The sequence below is a fragment of the Arachis hypogaea genome, chromosome 5 (assembly GCF_003086295.3).
Source record: "Arachis hypogaea cultivar Tifrunner chromosome 5, arahy.Tifrunner.gnm2.J5K5, whole genome shotgun sequence".
NCBI classification, from domain to species: Eukaryota; Viridiplantae; Streptophyta; class Magnoliopsida; order Fabales; family Fabaceae; genus Arachis; species Arachis hypogaea.
Window position 1 is genome coordinate 108,588,772 of NC_092040.1, and position 25,287 is coordinate 108,614,058.

A 25,287-nucleotide genomic window follows, 5' to 3' on the forward strand; every position below is an offset into this window, starting at 1 on the left:
CACGACTCTTTGTATTCCGCGCTAGCCTGTCTGAATTTGTCCCTTTTGCTTTAACCTTTCTTGATTACTGGAGCCTTCACATTGCTGCCCTTTGCATCAAGCCAGGATTGACGGGTGGGATAGACAAGTGTGCTTGAGATGGTTTTTTTCCACATTTGCCCCTCATTTGTATTTACCACTCCATCCTTGGCGAATTAAATTTCCAAGTTTCCATCGTGGGGGGTAATCGGGTAAGCATGATTTAAAGGAGCTATTTTGTAGTGTAAAGTATTATTTTGGTCTCTGTGAGATGAATTTTATTTTAGTTCCTAACATTTTAATAGTATTATTTTTATTTCAAAACATTTAAAATGACATCAATGTTATTCTACTGTCAAATCTTTTTCAAACACTTAACGTAATTGATGTACTATTAACAATATTTTTGTTAAAACCATGTTTGTTCAATCATTTTCTCCTACTTTCGTCCTCTCAACAAATCAAAATTCTATCGTCTTATTCCCTTCTTTTTCCTCCTCAAATCTCTCTTAGAGAATTAATAGTGTAAAAGAAAGAGAAAGAATGGAGTAGGAGAATGAGATTTAGACTTGTTGAGAGGGTGAAGGTAGGAGAAGAGGGTTGAGCAAATCTAGCTTTAACAAAAATATTATTAATAGTATATCAGTTTCGTTAATTATAAGGACTAAAACAATACTTTACTCCTGTTTTGTACTCATCACCTTAGTACTATCCTTTGTGTCTGCATCTCTTCATTTCCGTTGTTTTCTATGGTTTTTCTTTTTGCTTAATCTATCTTCTCGTCTTTTCTTTCTTGTTTTTCGCTTCTATTTTTCTTCAGAATCCTATTTCTCCCTTCTGTATTTCTGTACAAACAACTTCTAGGTGCCTTTCGTCACTCGTCTTTTAGAGTGTTCAAACTTGTGCAGTGTTGTGTCTAAAATTCCTCTCTTAAAGATATTCTTAACAAAGAATGAGCTCAAATTGTCATATCAAATTCAAAATGTTTGCTCAACCTATATAAAATTTTAATGTGTGCTCAAGGACAAGGTTGGAAAATCTAATCCATACTTGATCGGATTGAGTAAGTTTTATTCAGATTTTAGAAAAGAAAATCACAAATGAATAATTCAAATATTGATGGTTTTAACTGTACAAAGAACAAAAATAAACTTAATAATAAAATAGTATTATCCTTTCAATTTTGTCATATTCCATCATAAAAGCAATGCAGCATGATATTAGTACACCAATATACATTGGTTACGAGCAAATGTGAGTAATATAATGTTGCTTCTTCACCTTCCAAATAATGGAGAAGTAACATTCTAGGAGAAGTAATAATTTTTCTAACTAAAGTGTATTCTTGCTATCCTGAGTCAATAAATAATTTATCCACCATCATCTTGAATGTAAAATAATTTATTAGTTTAAAACCTTAGTTAATTATTTTAATTTCAAATGATGATGTTAACAAAAAGTATTTACTTAATTTGTACTCATTTTATATGATACAATTAATCTAAGTTAACCATCTTTTTTAAGCTGTGGGAGGTGATGCACCGGGAGATTGCGATGGTGCCCATTCAGGTGCCTTTGTTGGTGCAGCTGTTGGTGATGTTCTCCCTGCAGATACAGGTGCACTTGTTGGTGCTTTTTGAGGTGCATTTGAAGCTGAGGGTTTAATTTTAAATGTGTCATCAACATCGTCATCAATATCTAATGTTGTAGAATCACTAGGTGAAGATGCTGTTGAAGTACTTCCCATCCCAGTTCCTAAATCACTGTTTTGGTGACAACATCCACAATTAATTAAGTAAATGAATATGTAAATCTTTTTTTTCTAAACACTTTCTTCCCTTTTATTATTTTAGTTTTATGCACTTTATTAGATAAATATTTTACCTGGACATTTAATCATGTATCACTGTATAATACAGTGTCTAATTTTTACTTATTATTTTAGAACTACCTTACATGACATTGTGTCAAGTGAAAAACATATACGAAGGAAAGAGTAAATAATATTTTGGCATTCAAAAAGTTTTTTTAATTTTGAAAAAACAAATTCTAATATTTATTTTTGACAAAATGAACCCCTTAAATATTATATTGATTTCACAAAATGATCTAATTATTAAAAGTGATAGATTAATGATTAGATCATTTTGTCAAACGAATCTAATATTTAGAAATTTATTTTGTCAAAAATAAATAGTAGGAGATCTGTTTTGTCAAAATTAAAATTTTTCAAATACCAAAATAATTATTTATACACGAGAGAAATAATTAATATTCTTTTCTGAATTTGGAAGTGAGTAACTAAATTAAAAAGGAAAAAAAAGTTGAAAGAGAAAAGAGACTCGTCTTGGACTCTCCCGATACTAATTCATACAAGTTGAACTATAATCTTCCTCTCCCTCTCCCTCTCCCAGTTTCAATATTTTCATCTATCTCTTGTCTCCTCAACTCTCATCTCACAATGAATACAAAATCCTCTTCAAAATAATAACATTAATTTAAGTGTTACATTATTCTATGAAATCACCTAATTTTATATAATATTTCTGATATTAGTAACACTGTAAAAGCATCAATTCTTAAAATAACTATACTAAAACTAAAAGACACATAAAAAAATCTAATTCCCTAATGATTCTTAACACTAACTCCTCATATTAAATATGAAAAACAACTTCAACTACATTTATTAGACGTAACAATGTTTAACGTAACAGTTATCTGATCATGTGTCAGATATCACCAAATGTAATAAAGTAATCAACTCTTATAATAATTATCTCAAAACTCACATATATGATGATATCTTATATGTAACAATGCAAAATGGATGACGTTAATATTGTATTTAAAATAACAACAATGCTAGGAACCAACTCTATATAAGTCAAGAATCAGTCAACTAGTAAATCAGAAGCATCGGTGACTTTAATAAAACATAATTAATTATATGATTTCTATGTTTCATGTGTTACGCATTAATAAAACATAATTAATTATATGGAACCAATTAATAAATGATCAAAGCATCTGTTGCGTGATTCTCTTCTAACACTAGCGTATCTTTTCTCATGTTTTGAACGTGATCGACAATAATTTAAAAAATAAATTAAATTATAAATTAATAAAACTAATTATAATTAATTATATTGTTCCATTCTTAGCAGATTATTAGTTGGTTACATATACTTTTCCTTAAAATAATCATTTTTTTCCATTATATCAACGAGAAAGCAACAATGTAGCATTAAAACACGAGTGAAATATTGAAAAATTTAGTGCATAAAAAATGATTTTTTTTTTTTACCTGATTTGTTGAACCCAATCCCCCAAATCTCCATCACCTAATGTATCCCAAGAACCCTTATTTGCAGATACACCACTAAGAGCGTCATTAACTTTGTCTTGAGATAGACCAGACTTGCTTGCTTGGTCTAATACACTCTTCCATGGATCATCCTGTCCTAAAACTAAACCTAACAATGTAAAATTCAATGACAATGAGAATACCAAAATCAATAATGGTACCTTCGCCATTTCTCAATACAACTATTGATGTTTAAAATAAAAAAATTAATTAATTTAAAAGAAATAAAACAAGCTGCTTTCCAGGTATTTTTATAGATAAAAGGTTACAACCAAATGAATAACAAATTTTCTTTGGTGGAAACACAATGACATGTATTTATAGTGAAAAATGTTATATTTGGCCTTCATACACAAATATAAAATGGGGTTCACACAAGTGTTGAGTATTAGACTCGCAAATAGAAAATTTGTTATATTTGGTAATGAAATGTTTGTGTTTTGTGTGTGGCATTGCTAATTATGTATGAAGTTATAGCCATCAGATATGGTGGTGGTTTATGATTCTCCGCATTGATCTATTCATCATTGTTGATTTTTGTATTTGGTTCAAATTATTATTAGTATCTTTTTTAAAGTACATTTATTGTTATTTTTAATTCTATTTATTTTTCCTCTCAATATAATCGCAAGAGAGATACATAAAACTTATATGTTTTTAACATTATCTCCCAATCCGTCAGACAAAAGAATTAATCTATCACAAATTGAAATTTTATTTAAGAATAATTTATTATTTATCAATGAATTGGTCTATACACAAAACAGAATTTGAAGATGTGATACTTGTTTAAAAGAATTAGTGACCTAATCACATAACATATATCCTTATTATACCATCCAATTCAACTCACTTATATTATTAGAGTAAAGTGAGGATGACGCTCCATAACACCCATAATCTCTAATTAAGAACTCTCCCACATGAAAGTGGCAAAGTATGAGTTGACGCCTAAGGACTTATTAAGCAAAGAGTTACTCCAAAGATGAGTGAGAGGGTCACCCAGAAAAACAGCTATTTAATGAGTGCTATGGTAGGTACCTAATGTAGCCACGTAAAAATGTTATAGGAAGACCACAAAGTTGACTATAATAACTACTTGATGGAGCAAGTCATGAATGATCCTATAAAACCTAATGGATTAATAATTTAATATGTTCAAACATCTTATTATCTTTTAGGAAGAAACTCCCAATATTTTATATGACAATGTGGTATGTCTCAGTCTAACTCTAGCAAAGAATGAATCTTTAAAGGCTATGAAAAACAGCTAATGTTTAATATACTTTGTAAAGTGAAAGTCTAACAGATGTATTTTCTATCTATAAAAGACTACTGCAGATTATTTAGATCAAAATATAAAGAATAAGATTAGAAATATTTTATGTTGAACTCTAAGCAGAAAGTAGGTCTAATATTCTATTATGAAAAATTTTTACATGCAGAAATAAAAAGACAAAATTGAATCTTTATGGTTTCTAAAGCTACATGCAAAGTACTGCAACAATTTGAAATATTCAATTTTTTTCTCCTTAAATTTAAAATCTTTTTTAGTCTTAAAGTAATTTAATAGATAAAAAACTATTTTTAGTGTATTCTTTTTTATATCTGATATATCTGTATTAACATACTCAAATTAATCACAAAAAAATACAATAAATGAGAGAAAATACCACAAAAAAATTGTAATATTGAAAGATAAAACTCAAAAACAAAATAAACAAGATTTATTCACAAAGGTGTCGGATGGTTGAATTGATCATGACTGTCACAACAGGCTTCAAGGAGTTGTTGCTGGACCTTGTATTCATTTGGAGCTTCCTGAATTTCAAGGGTGCTTTGTATTCCTGTGTAAGGCAAGAACTGCCTTTGTAACTTAGGCCGGTGGGTTTAATATGTAACCTATGGGTTCGAAAAAAAACATCGAATCCAAATAGGACATCCTTATCCGGGAGATAACTTCCTAATACTCTGAGGCAAGTGGTTTGGCCTGCAAATATTTCCAATCCAATAGGTTTTTTGGAAATTAGATTGATGGTGAACACTTCGCTATTAGCCGCCGCAAACTTTCTATGGGAAGGTGCCCACATTTCTTTTGGTAAGACATGTGCTTTTATGACAGTAGCACAAAATCCAGTGTTCATCAGTGCAACGACTTTCAGTGGTTTGTAATAGATGGAAGTTTTGACTTTTAAGTCAAAATAAGGTCGGAGAGTTCCATCAATTTGCTTCATTCCTAAAGATCCAAGCTATCCAAATTCTTCTTTTGAGATTTTTTATCCTTTAGGAATTCTTGTGGTGACGAAAGCTATTGTAAAGATTGACTGCTTCGGTGAAAATTCTTCTTCTAAATTGCTTGCTTTAAAGTCTTGAAAAACATATTGGGTATCCTCGTCTTTGTCTTCTTGCTCTTCAAGTACTGATTCAAGATCTTCTTCATCTTCTACGGAGGTTGCATCCATTAAAGACTGAAACATTTTAATTTTTTTCTTTGTCTTATTGGGACATGATTTAGCAAAGTGGCCCTGTTTTTCGCAAATAAAGCATTTGTTTGACTTTTTGTTATGACTTTTTTTTTGAAATAGCAGAAAGATCTTTGCTTTCTTCTACCCCTTCTAAATGTCTTTTGTTGAAATGTTCTAGATTGCTGCTGCCAATGTGTTTTCTTTTTAGGCTTACATTCACATATGCCAGGTTCTTTACATTTGATCTTTAAGTAGGATTTACTGCATGCCCCTTTAAGTTTGCCTGAATTTTGATTGAGCCGTTTGAACATCTATTGTTGTTCACACAGTTTATCTAGGACAACTAGAGGCAGCTGGTATATTTCTCGAATGATGGTGGTAGCCACTTCTTTGTGAAGAGTCATCATCATCCGTTGTAGTTCTGGCTGACGTTTATCTGGCAAGGATGCCATGAAGACTTGTTTGAGTGGTGGATTATTATTTTCTCCAAGAGGTTAATATTTAGCAGCCATCTTCTTGTAATGTTTTTCCACATCCTTTCTGTTGAGTGAGCAGCACTTCATTTTAAAATACTCTTAAAAAAATTTTTTCTGGATAATTGTAATATCTTTCAAGAATTTCTGGTGTAGCATCCCCAAAAACTGAGGAGAAGTACTATTAATGAGTTGGAGCCTTTCATACTCAGAAAGGTTGTTAACCCATTCTCGGAGATTGTCAGTCATCCGATTTATGAAATCTGCAAGGACTTGTCTGCTTGAAAGATTTGGATTAGCCATGTTGGTTTCAATCCAAGTACCAAATTCATTTAACCTTTTCCTGTATCTTGATGGTGGGATATCATCAAAGGTAAACCATTTGTTAGAAGTATTTACTTCAGAAGATCCTGTCTGTGGAGGATTAACTAAAACTGTTGGTTCATCCCTTTCAGAGGCTATTTCTTCCTCTTCTTCTTCTACAGGGTTGACCATGGCTATCGCTGAAAGGTCTGCTTCATAGTCTTCTTCGAACCATTCAGCAGTTTCTTCAATAGATTCAGCAGTTTTGTCACTAGATTCTTCAGGAGATCGATTCCCTATCACCTTGTCATTCATTTCGTCAGTTGAAATTTAAAGGGTCTGAGCAAAACTTGGTATTATAAGATCGAGTCGTTTTTCCACTATGAGAAATTCTTGTGGATTTTATGCCATATTCTGACGAGCAGGTTCCTCTGTAGCACAGAGGCAACCCCAGAACATACTTAATGACACTGGATAAGGGAGAAGTAAATAACATTAGCTAAACTTTCAAAGAGAAAAAGAAATTTAGAACATATTGTGAAGTAGGAAAAGTGGATATATTACAATGTTCGTTGAGATCTAAATACAATTGAGGTAAGCTCCTCTTTATATAGAGGTCTCTGAAGGATAATAATATTTTACCAAATTCATACAAGCCTATTATACAATGCCAGCTGGAGAATAAGGATAAGTCTTATCTCTTTCTAACTTTACCTAGACACGTAACGGAGATCACTTTATTTTAGTGCACTTAATAATTATACATAGTGGGGACATTTGTTTTAGTAAATGGATGGCTTAGAATAATCTTCTGGAAGGTCCCATCACTGTCTGAGAAAGATGATGTATCATCACAGGCCAAATTAATTGCTCTAAGATCTATATCCGGGTCTTGTAAATAGTTAAGCAGATCTTCAGTGTTTCGTTCATTAGGATCTTGGGCATCTTGAAAATATAAGTCATATGGGTCTGAGTTTGGGCCTTCAGTGTCATTAGATATTCCTGCATCAACTCTGGTTGGGCTTGGTGGTAAGGCATATACTTTACCACTTATATCTTCAGAATTCAGACCTTCATCAAAATCTTTGCTTGTTGTCGGGATATGTCTGGAAGTGCTAGGCTGATCAGGAAAATTTTGCCCTGTTCTTAGAGTGTAAAAAGAGTACTGTCCAAATTGATTAATTATTCCTACGGTTTTGAATCTGGACTCGAACTCTTGGAGTGTAATTGGCAAAAAATCCATTCTGAATGAGAGCCCTTCGACTATATCTTTTTCCCCATATATCCCAGGTTGCCAGAGTTGGCAAAGGTATTTGGCCAAGGCATTTAGGACTGTCTTTTCATCTGTGGGCCACATAGTGGAGTATCCAACAATATCAATCATGTTCATGGTATGTGGGTTACCCCCAGTGAAATAACTCTTCTGTAAAGTGACAAAACAACAAAATTTTCGTTTTTCCTGAAAAGGTTTGTCCCACAGTTGATGTCGGTATAATATTCCTCTCTATGCATCAAATGGAGCATACATAGAGAATGATCGAACCAAATGGGATTGTGCCAGCGTGCTGTTACACAAGATATGGTATACAGGAAAGATCGGCACTATGATGGCACATGTATATATGAAAGATAGAGTCTAGATATGCCACATCATTTCCTCTGGTATAGGTCCTTGGATTATTGGTATAGTGCAAAAAGGGATATCCATGTTGAAGTACCTTGGGTTCGGATGGATTTGGGTTATGATAAGAAGCTGGTGTAGTCAGTAGAACAGGGTTTATCTAGCTAGGCAATCTATTTGAAACTCTGTCTGGGATCTTGCTTTGAGAGAAAAAGGACCAATCTTTTTTCTGTATGGGATCTTGTGAAGCGAACAATCAGGAAATGGAATGGTGTATGAAAGATTGTGAACTCATAGTGTAAATATAAAGGACTGGTTTTGGGATTGGTTCATTAGTAGGCCTAGATAGAAAATCAGCAAGTATGTTTTGGTGTCCCTTTATATATTTCACTTCAAATTTATAATGGGAAAACCAGTCTTTCCATCGCAAGAGATGAAATCTGAAAGAATCTTTTTCTTGATTTCCAGCATTGATGGGAAAGAGGTGTTATCCATCTCCACAGTGAAATGATAAGAATTGAGGTGGAAATTGAATTTTTCTATCCCGTGTTTAACTGCAAGGATTTCTTTGTAAGTGGCATGGTATTGTTTTTTTATTCTTTGAACTATCCACTAGCATGCGCATAGTAGTATCTTGTCCCATCAATCTTCTCAAGTAACAAAGCCTCCCAGAATTCATCACTAGCATCTGTTTGTAATATCCTTTTTCTTGTGCTAGGAATCTTTAGAGGAGGGGGTCTTGTGCTATCTTCTTCAGGGTTTTGACAGCTATGGTTTGTTCAAGTTTCCATGGTGGAAGTTTCTTTTTCAAGATGACAGCTGGCTGGTGTGTCTAGCCATATTTGGAATAAAATCTTTGATGTAGTTTACAATTTTCAAGAATTATTGAACTTGTTTGACTGTCATGTTTTCGTTAGAAAAATGGTTTCATTCTTTCACAATATGATTCCCTGGTTAGAAAAATTCATCTTCGAAGACCATCCCGAGGAACTCAATTTTTGTTTTAGCAAGAGAGCTCTTTTTTTATGATAGCATAATTTCCCGATCTTTAACGATCTGAGTGAATTGGGCCAGGAGAGCCTTATGGGCTTCATTCTCTTTTGAGAACAGTAGGATGTCATCGATGTAAATGAGTGTGAAATGTAAAATGGGCTCAAAGATTTTAACCATTGTTTTTTGAAAAAGAGATGGGCTATCTTGAGTCCGAATGACATTACTATCCACTGATATTGGGTTTTAGGAATACAAAAGGCTGTTTTGTATCTATCTTCAGGATGGAGTCCTATTTGCCAAAATCTAGCTTTCAGGTCAAACTTGCTGAATATTTTTGCTCCATTTAGCCTTTGTGTAATAACTAGAATTCTTGGTAGAGGAAATTTGTCATTTTGCAAAAAAACATTGAGTGGCTTGTAATTAATGACAAGCCTCTTTTTTTCTCTATTTTGCTGGCCCTTTATTCAACATAAAAGACTTGACATGCCCAATTAGAATTGGTTGGTTCAATGAGTCTTGAACAAGAAGAGCTGCACATTCAGCTCTTGCCAATATGAGATCTTCAGAATTCATTCCTGAGTGCGTGACCCTTCTTGGGTTAATGTCCTCATTCTTTTTAAAAGGAAGACAAATATAAAATTATGAATTTTTTCACAAAGGTGCCGGATGGTTGAATTGATCATGACTGTCATAACAGGCCTCAACGAGTTGTTGCTAGACCTCCTTGTATTCATGTGTAAGGCAAGTAGTGTCCTTTGAAAATGAAGAAAATTGAGAAAAAAGGAAGGAAAGAAGGAGGTGGAGTGAAGGGAAGAAGAATAAAAAAAGTAAGAAAAGGGAAAAAAAAAGAAGAAGAAAGTAGAGAAAAGTGGAGAAAAGAGGGGTAGGAGAGAAAGGGAGAGAAGTCAATGCGGTGCCAATAGCTGAAAATCGGTGTGGACAACTCTTTCCAAGTTGGTTTTTGCGCTTTCTTCAAATAGAAGGATTATGAGAGAGGAAGAGAAAGAGAGAAAAAGGCGGTAAAAAATTCTACATGAAAATGAATAAATATTTTTTTTTCAGATATCAAATGATATTTGTAACAAAAAAATTATACTTTTTTTATAAATAAAAGAGAAGAAGAAAGTAGAGAAGGGTGAGAAAAAGAGAGATAAGAGAAAAAAAGAAGAGAGGTTAACGTGGTGCTAATAGTTGAAAATCGGCAGGGACAACTCTCTCCAAGTTGATTGCTGTACTTTCTTTTGAGAGAGAGAGAGAGAGAGAGAGAGAGAGAGAGAGAGAGAGTATTTTGCACCAAAATAAATAAATGCGCTTTTTTTAGAGGTTAGATGATATTGGTAATAGAAAAACTATATTATTTTTCTTTAATAAAAAAGAGATGAAGAAAGTAAAAAAGAGTGAAAAAAAGAGGAATATGAGAGAAAAAAAATGACAACTTAGTACTAATAGTTGAAAATTGAGAGGGTCAGCTCTCTCCAAGTTGGTCACTGCACTTTTTTAAAGAGAAAGATTATGAAAGAGAGAGAGGCATTGGAAATGTTCTACACAAAAATGAATAAATATTTTTTTTAGATGTAAGATAATATTGGTATTAAGAAAATTATACATTCTTTTTTGATAAAGAAAAAAAAAGAAGAAAGTAAGAAGGGTGGGAAAAAGGAGAGTGGATTCCCTCAAGTGGAAAAAAAATTCGATGGTGTTTCGTGTAGGATTTTATCTTTCATTCCTCTCTCTCTCCTATTTAATTTTGGTCCCACTTATAAAATTAAAGGTGAGAGATCACATTTTATTTCTTAAGTGTTAAAAAAATAGAGATGATTCATTTCCAGAGAAAAGAGAGACAAACGAAAAAAGGAGAAAAGTCAACGTGATACTAACAGAAAAGAAAAAGCTGAAAGCACGGGCAACTCTCTCCAAGTTGGTCGCTACAGTTAAAATGCAAAGTTATTTAAAAAATTCAAAGATTAATATATCACTTTTTAAAATAAAAAATCAAAATATAGAATCATCTCATCAAAAATTTCAAACCAATTCTTAAAGATAAAAAAAAGGAAAATTGTTGCTTTCATTAAAATTAAGTTTAGAGTAAAAGTTGATTTATATTGAATTAGTCAAATATTATTCAAATACAATTGTATTCTTTCGAAATAATCTTAACATATCTTGAGAGATGATCAACAATGAAATATTATTTTTCATTTCAGAAGAGCGAGTACGATCAATTATTCACATTTTATAATATTGACGTGATTGAATCAAAGTCATCTAAAGTAAAAAATTAATAAAATAATAAAGTGAATAGTGGCTAATTTTTTTAGTAATAAAAAAATTGTGTGTAATTCAGTATTCTAGTTAATTGGTATTATTTTATATATATTTCATTTTATTTTAAATAACAAATTAAACCTTTAAATTTTTATAATATACAAATTAAATGGTCTGATTTGTGATGAAATAAAAATATTTTTGATGTAAAATAAATCAAAAAATTCAATTTGCATGTTTAAAAAATTTTTTAACACTAAAATATAAATTTGACTTTCTAATTTATATATATATATAATTTTAAAATAAAAAATCTAATCTTTAAATTTATAATTTTTTTAAAAAATTTACAAATATAATTTTTAAATTTATTGTATTTATACATAAAAAAATCATCAAATTTTTATATTATTAAAAAATACCACCTAAACTACAGCCCATCAAATAAAAAAGAGTAAACTACCAACCCGACCCCTATTCATTTCTCAGAATGACAACGTGATCAATCACCATAGAAACGATCCACTTCGATCCCTATCTTTTACTTCCGTGACCTAACGCGGTCTCTGTAGGTGTTTTTCCGTCAAATCTAAACGGAAAATACTGACGTGTCAGGTTCAAAAATGAATAAAGACCTAATTGTCTCTAAATTTTAATTGGTTAAGGGTTTATTTGTCCTTATTCTTTAAATAATATTTATTTAAAATTTTTTATTCATTATATTAATATTCTTTTTTTAATAAATTATTGAATATATAGTATAATAAGTACAAACTAATTAATAAATTATGCAAATTTAAAAATATAATTTATTATGGATAATTCTCAAATATAATTTTTAAATATATATAAATAATAAATATTAAAATTCGATTAATACATTAAATAATAATAATAATCCTATGATATACTATTAGTATTATGATCTAAATAATTTTCACAATATAATAAAAACTAAAGAACACATTATTTGATATATAGTAAAATGTTTTTGAGTAATAACAAATTTAATTTTTTTTATCTCTTTAAACTAAATTAATAATTCTATTTGATATCTTGGCACTAAAATACACTATGAATAGGCTACTAATAGTTTAATACTAAATGAAATATATATATATATATATATATATATATATATATATATATATATATATATATATATATATATATATTATGAAGACCATTTATAACCTCAGCAAACTCAAAACATCAATAACATTATTGATCTATGAATAATATTTTGAGTAAAATATATGTAATATTTAATTAAATTTTAATATACATAAAATTTTAGTTAATCCCCATTATTCTTATATTGATAAATTTAAATGGCCATGTTGGGAGAGAAGTGACTGGATATGGGAGTATTCACGGAGGTCATAGTTTCGGGGTGATCAATGCCGATGGTAAAACTATTTTGGACTTTTCCTCAACCTTTGATCTTCTCATCGCAAATACATGTTTTAAAAAGAGAGACGAACATCTTATAACCTATAAGAGTGGCATGACAAGCTATCAAATTGACTTCTTCTTGTTGAGGAGAGTTGACCGGAAATTTTGCATTAACTGTAAAATTATCCCAGAAGAGAATTTGACAACACAACATAGGGTGCTCGTCATGGATTTTCGCGTTGAGCAAAAGTTGAGGAAAAGACATCATACGAAGAACCCAAGGACGAGGTGGTGGCGGATGAAAGGTGAGGAACAAAGAAGCTTCCTAAGACGGGTAGGAGAAGAGGCAAAGTGGGATAGAAATGGAAGCACAAAAGAGATGTGGAGGGAGATGGCAGAAGTTATTAGAAGAACAGCAAAAGAAAATTTTGGTGAATCTAAAGGAATATGACCAAGAGACAAGGAGTCCTGGTGGTGGAATACGAGTATATAAGAAAAGATAAAGATAAAAAGAGAATGTTTTAAAGAGTGGTCTTTATGCCGCAATGCAAATAATTGGAAAAAATATAAGGCGGTTAAGAAAGAGACAAAAGTAGCTGTAAGTGAAGCAAGAACAAGAGCATATGAGGGTCTCTACCAGTCTTTGGGCACGAAAGAAGGAGAAAAAGGTATATATAGAATCGTAAAGAGTCGGAAAAGAAGAACGAGAGATTTGGATCAGGTTAAGTGCATAAAGGATAAGGATGGAGAGGTGTTGGCTCAAGAGGAGAAGATTAATGAAAGGTGGAAGAGCTACTTCTACGAGTTATTTAATGAGGGACAGAAGACTCTTCCAAGCCTTGGTCGATTATGCACAAGGGAAGAAGATCAAAACTTTGACTACTATCGAAGGATTCGAGAATTCGAGGTAAAAGAGGCTCTAAAGCAGATGAAAAATGGTAGGGCAGTAGGACCTGATAATATCCCGATTGAGGTTTGGAAGGGTCTTGGAGAAAAAGGCATCAACTGGTTAACCAAGCTTTTTAATGAGATTTTAAGGTCAAAGAAGATGCCTGATGAGTGGAGAAAGAGCACATTGGTACCTATCTACAAGAATAAGGGGGATATACAAAGTTGCGAAAACTATAGAGGGATCAAGTTTATGAGTCATACTATGAAGTTATGGGAAAATGTGATAGAACGGAGGTTGAGAAAAGAGACACAAGTAATAGAGAACCAATTTGGATTTATGCCAGGCAGATATACCATTGAAGCGATATACCTATTAAGAAGGATGATGGAGAGGTATCGTAGTAATAAAAGGGATCTACATATGGTGTTTATTGATTTGGAAAAAGCGTATGATATGGTAACAAGGGAGGTCTTATGGAAGGTTTTAGAAAAGAGAAGAGTAAGGATCGCATATATTCGGGCAATTAAAGACATGTATGATGGGGCCACAACTAGTGTGAAGACTCAATGTGGTGTGACAGAGGAATCTTCTATTGGTATAGGATTGCACCAGGGATCATCCTTAAGTCCATACCTTTTCACATTAGTCTTGGAAGTACTCACAGAGCACATCCAAGAGCCTGTGCCATGGTGCATGCTTTTTGCCGATGATATCGTCCTTATGGGAGAGTCAAGGGAAGACCTAAATAAGAAGTTGGAGTTATGGAGAGAAGCTTTAGAAGTGTATGGTCTGCGCATAAGCCGTAGCAAGACGGAATATATGGAATGTAAGTTCAGTATGAGAAGGGAAAACCCCAATATAGAGGTGAAGATTGGAGAAAACATCTTACGAAAAGTTAAAAGTTTTAAGTATCTTGGGTGCATCATACAGGATAATGGAGAGATTGAACAGGATGTAAATCATAGGATCCAAGCAGGTTGGTCAAAATGGCGGAGTGCATCTGGTTTTATATGCGACAAAAAAGTGCCTCTAAAACTTAAAGGTAAATTCTATCGCACTGCTATAAGACCGGCTATGCTGTATGGTACGGAGTGTTGGGCGGCTAAAGGGGAGCACGAACATAAGTTGAGTGTGGCAGAGATGAAGATGTTGAGATGGATGAGTGGTCATACGCGATTGGATAAAATAAGGAATGAAGATATAAGGGAGAGAGTTGGAGTAGCACCCATTGTGGAAAAGATGGTTGAATCGCGTCTCAGGTGGTTTGGACATGTGAGAAGAAGACCGATAGAACATCCAGTCAAGAGGGTGGATGAGATGGAAGATGGACAAATGGCGAAAGGCAGAGGAAGACCTAAGAAGACCATCCATGAAGTTGTCAAATGAGATCTACATGTAAACGGTCTCTCTGTAGACATGATACATGATAGAGCACAATGGCGTCGTTTGATTCATGTAGCCGACCCCACTTAGTGGGATAAGGCTTTGTTGTTATTTTATTCTTATATTGATAAATCTTCATGAATTTGTACCTTACGAGAATATGTATTATTGATACTTTGAGTTTGTTGAATATATATATATATATATATATATATATATATATATATATATATATATTATGTTTTATTTTATTTAATATTAGTAGTCTATTTATGGTGTATTTTAGTGCAAAGATATTAAATAGAATTATTAATTTAGTTTAAAAAAAGAAAAACTCAACAAAAAAATTATTATATATCAAATAATGTGTTTATTATTTTTTATTTTATTGTGAAAATGATCTAGATTATAATACTAATATTATATCATAAGATTATTATTAATGTATTAATCGTATTTTAATATTTATTATTTATATATTTAAAAATTATATTTAAAAATTATTTATTTAATTTCATAATAAATAATATTTTTAAATTTAAATAATTTATTAATTAGTTTGTACTTATAATACCATATATTCAATAATTTATTAAAAAAATAATAATATAATGAATACATTTTTTTAAAAAATATTATTTAAAAAATAAAGATAAATTGAGTAGTTAACTCTTTACTTTTATCGTTTTATCAATTTTCTCATTTTAGAGACTATGGAACACCCTAGATGGTGCTTCACACGCTAGTCCCCCTTTTCCTTTTTTTTTTTGAAACGCTGGGAGCTTCTCCTACCTCTCACCATTCATTGCTCTTCCCTCAATCCAACCTTCCGTCTAACTGTCACGTCATTCCGACTCTATTTTGCGGCGGTCTCATTCTCTCTCCACCGCCCTTCCACTTTATTCTCCCTTCCGGCGACGAGGATTTGTGTTGCTCCTTCCCCATATAAACCCTGTTGGTGAGTTCTTCCCCCCTGTTACATGTGTAACCTTCTTGTTTGTTGATTTGGTTCTGATTGATTGTGTTATGGTTGCTCAAGAAATTTTGATTTAAGGAACGAGAGCCAGGATTTTGAACTTTTCTTCTGTTCCAAATTTCGAATTGACTTGACAATTTCATCTTGGGTTTAGGTTCGCTGGGTCCTGAGGTGATGATGCAATGTAATGAGTATTATTTTGAAATATTCTGACTTTTAAGTTGCGATTTGATAGCCTAATATTATTTTGAGTAAATACTCTTTGCGGTCCTGACCTCTTGCTCGAATCACAAATCTCCAATCCACAATTCGAAAACCCCTAATCGGTTCTTAAGCATCCAAGTAATTGCTTTAAACAGCCTTCTGTTACCAGTCTAAGCGGCCGCTTACCTGGATGGTTAGGGACTGATTAGGGGTTTTGGAATTGTGGAGGGGCGCTTTTACTCTATTATTTTTTCTTGGAAAGTGATCAATGTAAATTGTCAGTTCTATTGTTACCTGATTAATGTAATGATGACACGGGTTCAAACCCTATAACCATTAAGTAAGGTATTATAGATCTTTAGATGTGTTCCTGGATACCTTTCATGTTCATTAACTCTAGGCATATGACATCGCTAATATTCTGGTCCACTTAAGTGTTAACTGTAATTCTAAATTGTCAATCCTTTGTGTGTTGCAGCTCTAAGACTGATTTTAGGTGTTATATTTAAAGGCTAACCACTAAAATGAGCTTTGCTGCATCGTCAGTTGGTTCCGGTAAGTTCTTTTAAGCAGTCAGCACCTCTAGCTGGATTATGCCTACCATTTTTGGGTTTAATTTATCTATTAGGGAGTTTTCATCTCGTATCTGACTCTTCATTGGCTGGATGATTGGCTTTTAAGTTTTAACAGCTATGGAGTTGTAGGACGGTACTGATCGCATTTTACTTTCTTTATGCTGTTATCTTCAGTTTACTCTTTATGGGTTTATTTCAGGTGCTAGATCTACTAGAAGAGCATTCGAGTTTGGTAGAACCTATGTTGTCAGGCCTAAAGGTAAACACCAAGCAACTATAGTGTGGTTGCATGGCCTTGGCGATAACGGCTCCAGGTGAAATGTCACTTATATTGCTTTTTTTTTTTACATGTTTAAATTGTAATTATCATCTACCTCTTGACTCAGACTGTATTAGTGCATTCTTACTTTGGATTTGTTGGATGGGTTTGTAAAAGTATTTCAAAACCTGTCTTAATCTAATAATTATGCTGAAAATATAGATATTGAATTTTCTTGTGTTAGTTCCATTTTCTCACTCTCGTAATATATTAGTAGAATAGCAGTTTGATTGTTTTAAATTTCCCTTTCTGACTATTGATGTCTGAAGCTTGTTTAAATGTCTGACCTCTGTATCCTGTGTCACTTTCTTCAGCAAATTTGAATCTGTTTCCTTCTTTGGTCGTTTTTTATGATCTTGAGTTTAGATATCTAGACTTGTCAAGTTAGAAGAATTCAGAAATTCCAGGCCTGGTTGAGTGCATGGAACTTTGGTAGTACATTTGTATTTATTCAAACTGTTTCATTCCTCTGTTCATTATGCATGTTCAATCTTCACAGTATTTTGAATAACTATCGTAAGAACAAACTTTTTTCCCAAAAGTCATCATGAGCATTTGACAATTTTTAGTTTCCCTACAATAAGTTATCCAAAAAAATTATTTATTTAGGTATTCATAGTTGTTAGTTGTTCAGTTTTACTTGGTCCAATTTGTGCGAACTTTATTAGCAGCAGTTGAAGGTAACTAGCTACCTTTGTATCCCTCTCTAATAAGGAATTCAACCTAATATCCGAAATATATTATGATATTGAACCTATGCATGAGCTTAATCTGCCACCTAGAGGTTTCAAGTCAACAGAGTTTATGTGGCTCGCTCAAAATTAATATCTTTCAGAACTAGTTAATTAACTATTTAAGTTACTAATAATAATAATAATGTCCAACTTGAGGTTACTTCTGTACTTTCTGATTGAACTCAAAACAAGATCCAAAATAGTGAAACCTAAATCTGACAAGGGACGGAGAAAAACAGTAGGAATAGCAATTAGTGCCACAATAACGCACTAGTTTGATAATCATTTTCTTCTTTTGCAGTTGGTCTCAGCTATTAGAGACTCTTCCTCTTCCGAATGTAAGGACATTGACCTTTGGAATTTGGATTGTTATTCAGAATCAAATGCTTATTTCCTAGTTCCATATTCTAGGAAGCTGTAAGATCTATGGTATTTACATCAAAAGTTCATGTTACTGAATTATATGATGCAGATTAAATGGATATGTCCCACTGCTCCTACTCAGCCAATATCTATATTTGGTGGCTTTCCTTCTACTGCATGTAAGTTTTTATTTTTTGTTTCGTGCTACATGACCAACAGGTTTGTAGCTAACATGTAGCCAACAAAAGATTAAAACAATGAAACTGTAAGTCTGTAACCAAGTATGCTCTCCATTTTGTGAAGGAGGGAGACTGAAAATGAGGTTGTTGGCTACATTTTGGCTAAAAAACTAGTAGTCACCTAGACTTTCTCATACTTCTATGCTTCTAAGGTTTACGTATTGTAGATTATGTTTGATTTTGCTTTTATGGTTAAAAACAAAGAGCACCGCTTTTCATTGAAGAGTTCTTTTAAGATTTGTTATACTTGTATTTTGTGCTTCTCTAAACGCATAACAAAAATAAATATAAAATATAAATAGTCCAATTTCCTTTTCTTTATTTTTTGGGTAAAATATTCTTAGTTCCTAATATTTCAGCTAAGTCTTAATTTCATCCCTAACATTTTATTTCGTTCTATTTTTTTATTTTTCTTCACGTCAAAATTATAACTTTTTCTTCCAAAAATGCCCTTTTTCCTCTTATTATCTTTTTATTTCTCTTTTTCTTCTTTTTTATCTCTATCTAGAAGAAAATTATAATGGAAGAAGGGTATTTTTGGAAGAATTTTTTTTTTTTTAATTTTGACGAGAGGATTAAAATAGGACGAAATATGACATTTGGGATAAAAATAGGACGTTTCAAACGTTAGGGATGAAATTAGTATTAATTTCATTTTATTTTGGGTCTCACAAGATGCCACATAAGTATTTGTGGGAACCATTATCATAAGACTTGATTTGAAACTTAATGTAAGTTTGTCACTCCAATGTATGGTTTCACTTCAATTTAATTATTTAAACTTTAACATATTTTTAATTATTTCAAATAAATTTAATTAAATTGTGAAAATTTAACTAAAATAAAAAAATTAAAATTACAAAATTAATAATTATATACCATATTTAATGAAATTACACACTAATAAAAATAAATTTTAAAATATTACCTAATTAAGCATAATAAAAAATAGAGTAAAATTGATAAGAACTTACGTGAAACTGATTTGATCTATTTTTCTATCAAATTGATAAGATAATAAAAAATAGAGTAATAAAATACATAATACAACTGAGTACATCTGATTTATTTGAGTAAATTTTGATTGAGTCTTTGTTACAATGATACAATAAAACAATGTTACAGGTGGCAGCATTTCACTCTTCTTTCTTTAAAGTAATACGATATCTCCTTACTGATACCAGTATCATTTCAAAAATGGTATCCAATGCAAGTTTCAATTTTATATCAGTTCATTTAGTGTACAGGTCAAAAGTGATACCCAAAATTGATCCCATTGGAGTTGCTCTAACCCAAATGTTACAGACTAAAATAGTACTTTATTTTCCCAATAAATAGGTAGAATGAACTAGAAGATTAATAAGTTATCCCAAAATACTAGGAACTATGCACATTTGCAAATCTATCCTTACACTGCAAAAAATGCCACAGACCCTTTCAATTTTTATATAACTAGCAGAAAGGACATTTCATACTCTCACTTTCTCTTGAAACTACATTTTGATGAGTTATTATTAAATGTAATTAATGAATAAACAATAAATTAAGATTTTTTGCAAAAAAATATTATGTAGGAAATGTACATTTGTATCCAAAGATATTTTTTGGCAAGCGATTTATTATTTTTCCGTTGTACGTTCATATGTATGAAAGTCACATCCAGGAAGTTAAATTTTGAAAGATCGTGTTTGTAATTATATCGAAACGTAAAATAAATTCTTACTTTTGTTTTTTAAGTGTTTATCCACACTGTAGCTATGCTTGTATTTGCCCATATCTTGCACAATATTTGCACTTACAATTAATAAACCAATAGATGTTAGCTTCTTACTTACAATTAATAAACCAATAGTGGTTGAAATACAGTCGATGATAGACGGATACTATGGCATAAACAAATGTTGATCTTGACAAAATTCTTAACTTTAAAATCCATTTATGTAGGGTTTGATGTGGGCGACCTTTCAGAAGATGCTCCTGATGATTTGGAAGGTTTGGATGCTTCAGCTACGCATGTTGCAAATTTGTTGTCTACAGAACCTGCAGACAGTAGGTTTCTCTTTCAAGTTTTTAGTCCTTTATCTTTCTTAAGCTTTGGAGAAATATTTGTTATTGCCATGTTTTGTGACATGTTGCTTCATCTTTTTTGACCCAAAAAAAAGAAAGCTATTGACTGAAAAAATCAGTTGACATTTTTGCATACATTTTATAATAATAATAATTTTTATTTTATTTTTTTATGTTAAAAAAAAAAAATCAGTGTTCAGCTTCTTTGAATTATACAGAAATCAAGTTGTAAAATCTCTTTTGTGGGAATACATAAAAGCACCTATAATACTTTCCCTGTTGAAAACTTCAACATAACTAATTTACAACATTTGCTCAACTAATCATTTAATATTTGCCTGATATAAGATCAATTACAAATTGTATTGGTTCTATAGTGCATATTGTAAAAAATAGGATAACATAACATTATGTATTAATTTAGAGTGCTATTTTGACAGTTAAGCTTGGTGTTGGAGGCTTTAGCATGGGAGCAGCTACTGCCCTTTACTCTGCAACCTGCTTTACTGTTGGAAAATACGGAAATGGCAGTCCTTACCCAGCCAACTTATGTGCAGCTGTTGGTTTAAGTGGATGGCTTCCATGTGCAAAGTTTAGCATTTTGATTCTACTCAACCCAAGTTTATACGTTATTTGAAAAAAAAAATGTTAATTTTTTGTTCATCTGTAGGACCTTGAGTAACAAGTTACAAGGGGTAGATGAAGCCACAAGACGCGCTCAAACTTTTCCCATTTTGCTATGTCACGGACAAGGTAATTCACATTTATCTCTATTCCCATGTAAAGTAGTTGAGTAGGTTTGACCTTTTTTTTAATCACAATTTGTTTCCAAATTTATCCCATTTATATATGATGATCATAATTCCTAAAATATCCACAACTTGTGGAAGTTAAGGGTTAAAGGTTGTGTTTGGAAAGTATCTTTAGACAGAAATATAGAGGTAGACCCTAGATTTTGGATGGATAAAAAATTAGGCAATATTTATTCCAAGGTAGAGACATTTTGTCTTGCTTTTATAACAGTTGTCTTCTCGAAGGAAGTTTGTGTCTCCTAGTCTATTTGTATTTCATGTCTAGGAGGTGTGTTTTAAAGTGGATGGAAGTTAAATGATGTTGGAAGCATAAAACAGACAAACATCTAAATAAATTTACTTGTTTCAATTTTAAAATTGAAACGAAAATTTAATAGAGAAAATATAAATTAACAGACACTCTAAATCCTATTATTCGACTAATGAAACAAACTTTAATAAAGTGAAAGTTATGAAGAACAACTTGAGGGTGGTAAGAAATCCTACATAGTGGATGTCAGTTTATCACTCCTCATGGGTGCTTAGAATGATTTCATCTTTGACTTATTTTAATTTGAGATAAGATAACCTCGTGTCATACCATGAGGCGGTGTTTGGCAGCCTAAAAGAATTCTAATTCCTTGTGTAAGATCATGGTACCGATGTAGCTCAACTAAAAGATAAAACAAATAATAGAGTAGTGAATATAAATAGATGGAATAGAAGCACAGGGGCTGAATGATATCATTGAGATATCACTCTTAACTCTGAAAATTTATTAGGGAATGTAGTAAGACATATGCAAAAAGGGAAGATACAACATACAAGTAGCATTTGAGAGGCTCCAGCTTAATTTCTAAGATGAATCCTGCTAACTGTCCTCCTCTCTTATACACAATCTCATTTCTCCCTCTCCTCTAACAAAATGGGCATACAACATTACCCTGCCAAACTCGCAAAGTTAGTTGCAATATATTAGTATAAAGAGAGCGTGTTGGGACTTGGGACCTGGGGTGGTGGTGGTCCGGCAGTCTTTGGTAGTGGTGGTTATTCATGTAATATAACTAGAGAATAAAGAACAAAAATGTAAAATTCAAAATTGAAATCAATTTGGTTCTCACTAATGTATAATCCAAACACAATAATTGATTTATAATTTAGCTCATTTTAATTAAATTCAATTCAATTCAATTCCAAAGCTTTTTGCTTTCGATAAACATATACGATGTAGATGAACATTTGTACTTGTATTTATTATTTTATAGCTGTTTTAGAATGAAATGTAATATGGGCTTTATAGATGTCCAGAACATGTTAGGGGGAAACTGGGATTGGGTGTTGTGGGGACAAGCCATAAAGAAATAATTGTAAAAAAACAGTAGTAGAAAATGAAGAATGAGGGGGCATGGGCTCAGAAGGTAAAAGACCTAATTCTCATATTTGGCATTTTGGTAATTTTTCATCTCCTTACTAAAGGCTGCTATTCTCTCATCTCTAAGCTCTAGTGTGTCTGTAAATTCGGACTTGGAAACACAATTGAATGGCCAATAGGGGTATTCTAGCAAGTTGTTAAAACCTAGAAAGAAATAGATTGCTCTTAGTAAATTTCGTTTTGCTTTTGAGTAATATTGATGTTCTCATTTCAACTATGCATATTATCTAACTCGTGATTTTTTTTTCTTACATTGACATTTATCTCCTTTCAGGCGATGATGTGGTTCCCTATAAATTTGGTGAAAAATCTTCGAAGTGCTTAAGTTCAACTGGGTTTCAGGATGTAACTTTTAAAGATTATAATGGGTAATAAAAAATGTGGTTATTTCTATGAAGATATCTTCATGTAAAAATGGTATTGTAAACGGTTAGATAGTTCAATCAAACATATTAAACTATCTAACGGTTCACAACACCATATTCACATGACGTTTTCATAGAAGTAGCCACCAATAAAGAAATTCCGTGTGAAACACTGTCATGGTTTTCACGAATTCCATATATTGTGATCAGTATTAATTTTATTTTGTTCTAATACGACAGGCTTGGACACTACACAATTCCGGAAGAGATGGATGAGGTGTGTTCTTGGCTAACGACGAAATTGGGCCTTGAGGGGAATGCTGCCTAATTCGATTGGGAAGGAAGCAAAATGTGCAGAATTATTCCCCTCTTAGGTCTATTGTAAGCTCTGATCCAATGACATGAATGATATAAAACTCGACTTTGACCTTGTATTGGATGAGTTTCTAGATGTTTGAGTTTATTCTTATTTAAGATTTTCTAATGGAGAAATTTTTATTTAATTCTGTGGAGGAAATTTTTTTTGTTCCTTCATATTATTCATCTACTTTTTATTTTTATTTAAGATAAATTTTTTTTTTCCAATTGTTATTTCATGATCGAATCGGTTTTTCAATTTTTAAATGAATCAGGTTAGTTCTTCAGTTTTAAACTATGAATCAAGTTACTTCTTCCATTAGTTATCAAGCTGTCCATTTAACGGGGTTAACAAAGACTTGATGTACTGTGTTAAATCAATGTCATTGCGCAAGCTGAAATGGTGGAAAAGATGTTTTAATGAATTTGGTCCCTCAATTGGATATAAAGGTTGGGAGACAAATTGTTACATTTGTTTAACAACTAATTTGAGAAATATTGTTAGTAAATTTTAATGCTATTTTGGGATAATTAACAATTAGAAGAATTAAATTTTAGTCTTAGTAGAATACAAATTAGATATCTGATTATTGAATGTTAATTTGTTATGAGTTAAAATTTTTTATTGTTAGACTAGCAACAATTTTATCATTGTAGCTTCATTTTAGTGCAGAGCTCTTTTCCATATATTTTCAAAATAAAGAAACCTCAAATAACTATTTTTGCAATTTATATATCCAAACCAAGCATATCATTTACAGCTTCATAAGCATACTCAACCTTAAAAGTATTGATAGCAATGAGAGGACTAGGCAACTTGCAAATAAAGTGATAACAAAAAAAAAAAGAGTGAAATCTTACTCCGACCTCTAACAATTTCAAAAAATCCTTTTTCATCTCTTAACAAAAGCGTAATCTCATCGCGACTTTTATCCATCATTTTCGTCAAACATTTTGGCCATTCTGTCAAAGTCTCCATCAATAGGAGGCAGAGACAATCCTACGTATTAGATAACATTCCTATGTGTAACAGAACGTTTCTATGTGTCATTGGATAATTTGTTTGGGACAAATCAACCCCTGGTATAGTAAGCAAAATGCCAAAGTTTTGAAGAGGCCAAAATGTTGCGTCTCACACCAACGACATTATATAGGAAGACTCTTCCATTCTTCTCCCTTCTTCACATTAACAATTACAGAAAATCCTAAGTCAACACTCTATTTCATGCCAAAAATTATCTAGCGAGGGACACCGTGACGGAGGGCGAATGGCGACATGATAGTGTATTGACGGTGAAGAGCTGACGTCATTGTGACATTGTGGTGATGGGATGTTCGAGGAACACGAGGTAGGTTCTTTGTTTTGTTTTCTAGCATTTCTCTATGTTAGGTTGTGGTCCTGTGAGTGTGGTCCTGCTAGGTGGTCCTCCTTCATAGCTTTATTGCATGCAATTTGGAGTTAGTGACTTGTCTGGTTGTTAAGGCTACAAATATTTTCTGTTTTAGGGTTTAGTGAAGAAATCAAGTAATGAAAATAAGTTAGCAATTTTTAATTAGCGTTGAGTGAGGTATTATGCGTTAATTAAAAATTGGTTTTGTTAGACTTTAGTTTGATTTACTATTACGTTTGGTACAGATGGCTTATGAAATTTTACCTGTGTTTTATCATGGAGGATAGTTTGAAAGAGAT

General features: G+C 32.0%; 1 protein-coding gene, 1 long non-coding RNA gene and 1 pseudogene across 2 annotated transcripts; 2 read left to right on the plus strand and 1 right to left on the minus strand.

Moving 5' to 3' along the window:
* The first annotated feature begins 88 nt into the window (after positions 1-88).
* On the plus strand, positions 89-1,845 carry LOC140184761 (uncharacterized). Its single transcript, XR_011882406.1, has 2 exons — positions 89-230; positions 1,543-1,845. It is a non-coding gene; the product is annotated as an uncharacterized lncRNA (long non-coding RNA).
* Positions 1,408-3,643, minus strand: LOC112802629 (uncharacterized). Its single transcript, XM_025845919.3, has 2 exons — positions 3,326-3,643; positions 1,408-1,781 (listed from the first exon to the last, which is right to left on the minus strand). Exons 1-2 carry the CDS (start codon positions 3,553-3,555, stop codon positions 1,538-1,540), a joined length of 474 nt encoding a protein of 157 aa, XP_025701704.1. The 5' UTR covers positions 3,556-3,643; the 3' UTR covers positions 1,408-1,537.
* A 12,247-nt stretch (positions 3,644-15,890) lies between these two features.
* Positions 15,891-23,743, plus strand: LOC112802630 (uncharacterized; annotated as a pseudogene).
* The last annotated feature ends 1,544 nt before the right edge of the window (positions 23,744-25,287 follow it).